Here is a 9346-nt window from a genome sequence, read left to right as displayed (position 1 = left end):
TCTTTCCCTTTGCGTCACGTTTGTTAATCACCCTGGTTAAAACTATCTTTACTATTTCACAACTGCATCCAGGACAGCTGAAAGTGGTTAGAGAAAAACGGAACCTTGGTGAATTGCCTCACTTTTAATTCATGTCCACTAACCTAAAGTAGGTGTTTCAGTCATTCATTTACACTTCTTCCACGTTTCCCTAGACATTCAGTCTCCTACACTCTAAGGCAGTTCCTTCTCATCTCCCAAACCTCTAATCCTCAGTATGTCCTATCTACTCCTTACCTTTAGCTGATGAACTAGTATATATATTTGAGAAAGTAGAAGCAAAGGAGAATCTCACCTGTTCCCATTTACCATTTCTGTCAGCGCCCCCCCACTCCCCACCCACTATAGGCAACCGTGCACTCTGCCTTCACTGTTAAAATGGTGAACTGGCCAACAGTCCCTGTACTCCAACGCTGGATCGCGTTTCTTTCTTTTATTCACTGACTTCACTCTGGCCTTATCCTCTCCTTTATACACCATCAAATTTTCTTTCTCTACTGGTTCATTTTCATCAGCTCTGACAAACATGCTGTAATGTCCCCCATCATTTAAAAAAAAATCATTTGATCTCACAACCCCCTCCAGCTTTTGCTACATTTCTCCACACCCCTTATAGGAAAACTTCTAGGAAAATTTACTTGTACTTGTGCTTTCTCCTCCCCTTCACTCCTAAACCCACTCCATCGCATGTCTTTTATCTGGATAACCTAGGCTATAGCAGTAAACAGAAATCCTTGTCCTTGTAGAACTTACACTTTAGTGTTGGCAGAGATGATAAAATAGTAAGTAAATCGTATAGGTTGTACTTCTGTTGAAGGCTATTTCTTTCATCAGTGTGCTAGATCCCATTTTTGCCTCCTCAAGGATGTACTCCTACAGTCATCCTCTGTCTCTGCATCATGAGATTTTCTTTCTCATTCACTCCCATCAGCATATGAACATGGTGGTATTTCTCCCACCTTAGAGAAATTTTCTTAACTTCCACCTGTAGCTATGCCTCGTTATAGCAACACTTGTTAAAAGAGTTGTTAGTTGAATCTATCGTTGTCTCTGATTCCTGCTTGTCATGATCGTCAGTGATCTCCACATTGTTCCAGTGCTCAGTTGTCCTTATTTTACTTGACCAGCCAGCAGCCCCTGCCAGGAACATAGTAGGTCACTCATTCCTCCTACACATACTTTCTTCTCTTGGTTTCTGGGAGACACACTCCCTTAGGTTTCCTACTACCAGTCATCCCTTCTCAGTCTTTGCTTTTTCTTCCTCTTTTTCCCAAGAACTTAACTTTTGAGGGCCCAAGGCTGAGGCCTTGGTCAGTGTCTATCCTCTGTCTACACTCACCTTCTTACGATTTTAAATAATGTCTATTTGCTAATGTCTCCTAAATGTATACCTCTAGCCTGGACCTCATCCCAAATTCCAGGTTCATATATCTATCAGTAATTGTCTACCTGACATGGCCACTTGGATCTAATATCTTCATCTTGTCTGAAATTGAACTCCCACTCTCCTTCCTAACTTGCTCGCTCATAGTTTTCCCCATCTTAGTTGCCGGCAATCACATCTACTCAGGTCAAAACCTTTGGAGACATCTCTGACAGCTCTCTTTCTCCAATACTCACATCCAGTGTGTCAGCAAATCCTGAGACTAAAATTAAAATATATCCAGAATAAATTTACTCCTAGCCACCTCCATTGCAGCCACCCTGGCCCACGCCACCGCCATTTGTCACCTGGATTACTGCATTAGCCTCTTAATTCCTTCTGGTGGCTCTCTCCCTCATCAGAATGAAAGCCAAGGTCTTTCCAAAGGCCTAGTGGCCTGCCCCCCCCCCCCAATATCTGCTGTCCCTCATCTCCTGCTATTCCCTCTGGCTCATTCTGCTGCAACTGCACTGGCCGACTCCCTCTTCCCTGCACATTTTCGTGCGTTGACACTGGCTGTTCCTTCTTCCTGGAATGCAGTTCCCCCTGGATATCTGGATAGGCAGCTTCCTCCCCTTCATTTTTTTTTTTTTTTTTGTCAATTTTATCTCAGCGAGAGAGTCTGTATCCCTGACACTGTTGAAAGCTGCATGTGTGTATGCATTCATCCACTCACACATATACTTGTGTATCCCTAGAATAGTTGAATGATGTAATGAAAGTGACTCTTGGGATTTGGGCTCAGGTGATTGGATGATAGTGGTACCACTTACTGAGATGGAAATATGGAATTAGAAGAAGAGTAGTAAGGTGAGGGATAGGGAAAGTTATTCTAAGTATGTTGGAGCATGAGGATGAAAATATTTTGTTTTGAATGTGTGAGTTTAGTGCAATGTCTGGGTTAGTGACATAGGTTTGGGGCTTAGAGGTTAAACTATGAAAGTTGAAATGATAGAGGAAGAGGATTAAGAAAAAAGAAGAGGGAACTTCCCTGGTGTTGCAGTGGTTAAGAATCTGCCTGCCAATGCGGGGGACACGGGTTCGAGCCCTGGTCCGGGAAGATCCCACATGCCACAGAGCAACTAAGCCCGTGCTCCACAGCTACGGAGCCTGTGCTCTAGAGCCCGTGAGCCACAACTACTGAGCCCACGTGCCACAACTACTGAAGCCCGCGCACCTAGAGCCCATGCTCCGCAACAAGAGAAGCCACCGCAATGAGAAGCCTGCGCACCACAACGAAGAGTAGCCCCCGCTCGCCGCAACTAGAGAAAGCCCGCGTGCAGCAACAAAGACCCAACACGGCCAAAAATAAATAAATTTATTTAAATAATAAAATAAAAGTGGATATATGTGTATATATAACTGATTCACATTGCTATACAGCAGAAACTAACACACATTGTAAATCAACTGTACTCCAATAAAAATTGGAATAAATAAAGACAGACAATAAGTAGATCAGTTAAACAAAAAAAGAAAAAGAAAAAAGAAGAAATAGCAATAAAATAGGAGAATCAACAGTGTGGTCTCATAAAAGCCACAAAAAGTTTAGAATCATTGACAGTATCAAATTTAACAGAAAAATCAAGGACAGGTGTGTCCATTAAACTAAACAATTAGGTCACATGTTGCCCTGGCAGTTTCCGTAGAGTGGCAGGATTGCATAAAGAGATAGTGAGAGGTAAGAAAGTAGAGATCGCCAACACAGGCCTTTCATTTGAGAAAGTGGATGAGGAAGAAGGAATTATGTGTGGCAACAGGTAGAAAGAAAGGAGTTTTGCGGAGGAGATGGGAGAATGAGGGGTTAGCCTTGGGTGAGAGAAGAGCTACGTTTTCTCCTGAAACTGGCAGGAAGAAAGTAAGATGCAGATTTGATACCTTCCTGTCCTCCCACTCCACTTAGATGTTTGTGGGATACATGCCCAGTAGACTCAGTTGTTGGTGAACTGGGTGAGATTCTCATCTGTTGAGGGTGAACACAGGGGGCTTGAGGAATGTAGTGAAAGTCTGGAGCAGTCAGTCACCAAGAGGACATCAGGCGCAAATAAAATATGTATTGGTGGTTTGGGGAGGCTGAGTTATTAGTAACCATGAAATAAATTTCTGGGACCAATATTTGCAAAATTTGGCAGTTTTCTCCAGCACCATTGAGCATTAGTAAACATTATAAAATTGGTCCAAGGTTAAAAATTAACAAGGCAGATATGGCAGAAATGCAGGCAGGAGTTTTGGGGAACAACTACATGCATGTTGAGAAGGAAGTGAGACCAGGAAGAGGAAAAACTTGAGAAAACAGATCACAGAATTGAAGATCTCAATGAGGCTGAAGTGCAGTGAGGTTTTGGTAACCATAAGTTTGTTTTCTATGTCTGAGTCTCTTTCTGTTTTGTAAATAAGTTCATTTGTATCTTTTTTTTCATATTCCACATATAAGCGATATCATATGATATTTGTCTGACTTCACTTAGTTTGATAATCTCTAGGTCCATCCATATTGCTGCAAATGGCATTATTTCATTCTTATGATAGATTAATATTCCATTGTATATATATACCACATTTTCTTTATCAATTCACCTGTCGATGGACGTCTAGGTTGCTTCCATGTCTTGGCTATTGTTAATAGTGCTCCAGTAGTGAACACTGGGGTGCATGTATCTTTTCAAATTATAGTTTTCTCCATATATATGCCCAGGAGTGGGATTATAGGATCATATGGTAACTCTATTTTTAGTTTTTTAAGGAACCTCAATACTTTTCTCCATAGTGGGTGTATCAATTTAAATTCCATCCAACAGTGCAAGAGGGTTCCCTTTTCTCCACACCCTCTCCAGGATTTATTACTTGTAGCCTTTTTGATGATGGCTATTCTGACTGGAGTGAGGTAATACATCATTTTAGTTTTTTTTTTTTTTTTTAATTAATTAATTTTTGCTGTGTTGGGTCTTCGTTTCTGTGCGAGGGCTTTCCTTAGTTGTGGCAAGCGGGGGCCACTCTTCATCGCGGTGCGCGGGCCTCTCACTATTGCAGCCTCTCTTGTTGCGGAGCACAGGCTCCAGACGCGCAGGCTCAGTAGTTGTGGCTCATGGGCCCAGTTGCTCTGCGGCATGTGGGATCTTCCCAGACCAGGGCTCGAACCCGTGTCCCCTGCATTAGCAGGCAGATTCTCAACCACTGCGCCACCAGGGAAGCCCCCATCATTTTAGTTTTGATTTGCATTTCTCTAATAATTAGCAATATTGAGCCTGTTGGCCATCTGGATGTCTTCTTTGGAGAAATGTCTATTTAGATCTTCTGCCTATTTTTTGATTGGAATGTTTGGTTTTGTTGGGTTTTGAGGGGGGGTTTTTTTGGTATTGAGTTGTATGAGCTGTTTGTATATTTTGGAAATTAATCCCCTGTTGGTCTCATTGTTTGCAAATATTTTCTCCCGTTGTGAATGTTGTCTTTTCGTTTTGTTTATGGTTTCCTTTGCTGTGCAAAAGCTTTTAAGTTTAATTAGGTCCCTTTTGTTTTTATTTCCATTACTCTAGGAGATGAATCCAAAAAGATATTGATTGCTGCGATGTATGTCAGAGTGGTCTGTGTTTTCTTTTAGTAGTTTTATAGTATGTGGTCTTACATTTAGGTCTTTAATCCATTTTGAGTTTATTTTTGAATATGGTGTTAGAGAATGTTCTAATTTCATTCTTCTACATGTAGCTGTCCAGGTTTCCCAGCACCACTCACGGAAGAGACTGTCTTTTCTCCATTGTATATTGTTGCTTCCTTTGTCGTAGATTTATTGACCCTAGGTGCATGGGTTTATTTCTGGGTTTTCTATCCTGTTCCATTGATCTGTATGTCTGTTTTTGTGCCAGTGCAGTGAGGTTTTGAATAACAACCAGAAGGAGAGAAAATTTTTGAGAGTATATTAGAGTTTAAGATTTCAGAACAGGAACAGGTAAGATCTGTGGTCTTGCTGAGTGAACAGAGTACAGTAGAGGTGGAAGCCTTCAGAGTTGAGGGGGCACCTTCACCCACATAAATGTTTATTCTTCTGTAATGATTGCAGGTGAAGAAAGCTGTGCACCAGTCTCATGGTTCATGGTTCAATGGCTAAATGAGATGGCCATCTGCCAGCAGCAAGCAGGTTGGGTAATAGCACCCTGAGGTGTGAGCTTCAGATAGGTAGAGGAACAGTGACTATGACACTGAAACTCCATGAGGTCAAGGGCTGTGCCTATTTTCTCGCTGGTCTAGCCCCAATGTCTAGTGCAGTGCTCTGTTTGGAGTAAGTGCTCAGTGAGAACTTTTGATTGAATGAATTAGAACATGTCAGGTCTATAAGAGAGGCAATGACTTGAGAAAGAGACTAGTGATAAAAATAAGTGGAGAGAGCATCTGAGAACTGGTTGAAGATGTAGAGGAGGCTGTTTCAGTTGAAGATAGTGATTCTTGGTATTTCAAGAAAGTTAATATAGATGCTTAGTGTCTAAGTACAATTGTGAAGGCCTTTTTTGTACTGTAATTAGACCATAGTGTATAGATGTCTTGAAAAAAATATTGTTTGATTTTAAAAGTGCTTTCCCCTCCTTAATGTGTTTTGTTACCAGGAAAAAAAAGTGAACAAGAATTAAAAGATGAAGAAATGGATTTATTTACCAAGTATTACTCAGAATGGAAAGGAGGTAGAAAAAACACAAATGAATTCTATAAGACCATTCCCCGGTTTTATTATAGGGTAAGTGGTATCTAAGCACATGTCTTGCAGAGTTTGTAAATGAAATGTAATTTTTCAAATGGGATTAAAAATCTTATATTTTATAAATAAACAAACTGATTATATTTTAAATTTTGTACATTTATTGTTTCATTCTAGTTGACCTTATTATTTTTGACCTGATTAAATCTTGGTTTTTCATATAAGTAGGTATAAGAACACAAAGTTGTTATTTGCCACTTTTTTTGAACTGTAGGCTTTTTCCTTCCTCCTAATATTTATTATGGATGTTAGTAGTAGGTATTCTTTTGGATTATGTTGCCAGGCTTTCTATAAGACTTAGATTTACTTGGCTGATCACAATTTTTAACTTTGTCTTTTACTCATAAGTTGTAAAATGTTTTGCTCAAGGCTAAACTGAAAAATAGATTGAGAGTGGAAAACAAATTTTAAGAGTTATACTTAATTATATGTTTCCTTGTGCCAAAATGGTAAAGACGGCTTTGATAAGGGTTATAGATAAAACAGTAAGACTTTAAGAAAGATATTTACAGCTGAAATTGAAGGTTTCTGAAAAGAATAAGTCCTATTTAGTATTATGGGAAATGTAACTACTATAGAAAAGTTAACTTTGGAATTTTAGCTGAATATCTCTTAAACCTGTTACCTCCTAAACTCAATTAATTACAACATTATTTGCAAAGAAAGTAAATATTTTGTTTTACTTGCATCAAGGAGTGAGGTAGATTATCCAGATAATTTTAACTTATTTCTTCAAGTACAAACTTTTTTGTACTTGTGTACATGTGAACCATTTTATTGGAAACTTTTTTGTAATACTATATGTCTCCCAGACTTTTAAGAATTATATGACTAATCCACGTTTGTCATGGAAAAGAGAAAAAACAGGTAAAGTTGATATTTTCCCATAATAACATTGCCCAGAGATGTAAATAAACATTTTTACATGAATCCTTCTACATATTTCTATATATGTGTGTGTGTGTGTGTGTGTGTTTAACAAAAATGGGGTCACATCATACATACTGCTGTTGCTTTTTTGCATTTCACACTTTCTTAATCAGAGGCAGTTAGACAACTGAGAATTTTTTATAGTCTGGGGGAGTGGGAAGGGGACTGCCATTTATTGAGTGTCTGCGTACTTCAGAGCATTTTATATTCATTGTTTCATGTAATCAGGATTGTGAAAGTGTTATCTTACTAACCCAGGAATAGCCCTCAGATGCTGACATGACTCCATTCCCAGGACTCAACTTTCCTGTATTTCTAGTACCAACCATCCCCTTGTGTTTTCTGCGGGAATCCCCTTTTCCCCCATTTCCATCTGTTCTCTGACCTCTTCCAGATCCCAAATGGCTTCTGGTCTGCAGATGTGGATTTGTGGGATGTTCTTTCCATTGTTTCTTCTTCCTCTACTTCCACTCTACTGCTTTAGAGAAACCACCTGTCATCTTTGGTCACCACTTCTCTCCTTGGCTGGTTAGCTGGTTGACTAGCCACTGGAGCACAATCCCAGTCTCAGCCCCAGCTTCACCTCCTAATGCATATTCCTTCTCCATCCCTTTTGATGGGAGGGATGGCATCTTAGTTCTTAGAAATAAAAAGTGAAAACCACAGCCCCCAGTTTGGACTGTGGGTTACTTAGCTACATTTAATGGGGCAGAGTTACAGAAAAGTAAGAAGAAATCCTCAAAGCAAATTGTTTGAAGTTGTTAGCATGAGTCATTTTAAAGCCCTGCTTAGGGAAATCACCACAGGAGGACAAACCTCTGCTTTGGAGGCCAACTAGTAGACATTGGCTTAATTATCTCTAAGAAGTAAGGTGACCCAGTCTCAAAAAGCATACTTGGCTAAAACTGTCGCTCTTCAGCCAATCCTAATTTAGTTCTATATTAATCTAAGGTTACAATGGGAACAGTGCTCTACAAATATAAAATGAAACTTGAGCTACATTGAGAAAATAGAAAAAGTGGTGGTCATAAAGTAAAATAAGAGCATGACATTCTGATACATTTAGTTTGGGGATGTTTATCCTACATTGAACATCTGTCATAGTACTTTACTCCTAGCAGTCACTAGGAAATAGCATTAAAGTCTACTTAATTGGGAGAGGTACCTAACTACCCAGTAATGGAAATGAGATGGAGAAGAGAAAATACACTAAATCCCTGATGTCAGAAGACCCGGATTCAAATTTTGTTACTTTAGTTGCACAACTTTGAGCAAGTCATTAACATTAGGTGTGAAATTGAGGGGACAGAGGAGTACAGGGGACCAAACCAAACAACTTATAAGAAATTAAAACAGACTTCGACTCTGAAGATTTAAATCTTTAGTCTGGGACTGGCTAACTGCATATGTATTCTTGATAAAGTCATCCATCTCTTGATTTCCTCACCTCTAAATTGAGTATGATGAAATGCATCTCACAGGGCTAGTATGATTAAATTAAGAATGAGTGTATTGATGCCTGATATATTATGGGCACATACTAAATGTTGTGTTTAGTTTTTAAGTAAACCTGTATGGATCTAAATAAAGAAACTTGGGCTAGATGGTTAGCCTTTTCCAGGCAGAACTGGCCTCACTGATCACTGAATTCTCTGTGGATCTCTTTTTATTAAATGAACTTTTTAAATAAATGATGACCTGAAATTAAGCAAGATTGAGATACAAAAAGTAATTTTGAGACAGTAGCATACATAGTTTTTTATGAGGCCAGTTACATTTTACATAACCCAATAGTCTAGAATAAGTGTAGAAATTAACTCTACAGTGTATTTTTAGCTGCCAGCTGAAGATGAGGTCTTACTACAGAAATTAAGAGAAGAATCCAGAGCCGTCTTTCTGCAAAGGAAGAGCAGGGAACTGTTAGATAATGAAGAATTACAGGTAAGAAGGGAATAAAAGGTTGCTTTGGAGGTTCACCATTTCTTATTTGTACTGCATGTGTCATGTGGGATCTCAGGGTGCCTAAATGGAGCCAGTAGTGCAGAGTGACTGAAAGCACAGGCTCTGTAGCGGTGGTTCCCACCAGAATCAGCTGCAAAGCTTGTGTGTCCCAAGGATAGTTTTGTATTGTTTTTTAAAGTCCATAGGTGATTTTTTTTTTTTTTTTGCGGTACGCGGGCCTCTCACTGTTGTGGCCTCTCCCCTTGCAG

At 39.5% G+C, this 9346-nt stretch overlaps 1 protein-coding gene across 2 annotated transcripts in view; it reads left to right on the top strand.

Moving 5' to 3' along the window:
• The window catches only part of PPP2R3C (protein phosphatase 2 regulatory subunit B''gamma), a 26997-nt gene that overhangs the window by 1503 nt on the left and 16148 nt on the right, over positions 1-9346 (top strand). For both annotated transcript variants that reach the window (XM_007464818.1, XM_007464817.1), the window contains 2 exons: positions 6058-6185; positions 8973-9077. In XM_007464818.1, coding sequence (XP_007464880.1) covers positions 6058-6185; positions 8973-9077 — 233 coding nt within the window. The remainder of the gene's footprint in view (positions 1-6057; positions 6186-8972; positions 9078-9346) is intronic.

This window comes from Lipotes vexillifer, unplaced genomic scaffold, assembly GCF_000442215.2.
Source record: "Lipotes vexillifer unplaced genomic scaffold, Lipotes_vexillifer_v1.1 scaffold324, whole genome shotgun sequence".
NCBI lineage: Eukaryota > Metazoa > Chordata > Mammalia > Artiodactyla > Lipotidae > Lipotes > Lipotes vexillifer.
The sequence above is the reverse complement of the archived record's forward strand: the minus strand, read 5'-3'. Positions and strand labels throughout refer to the sequence as shown.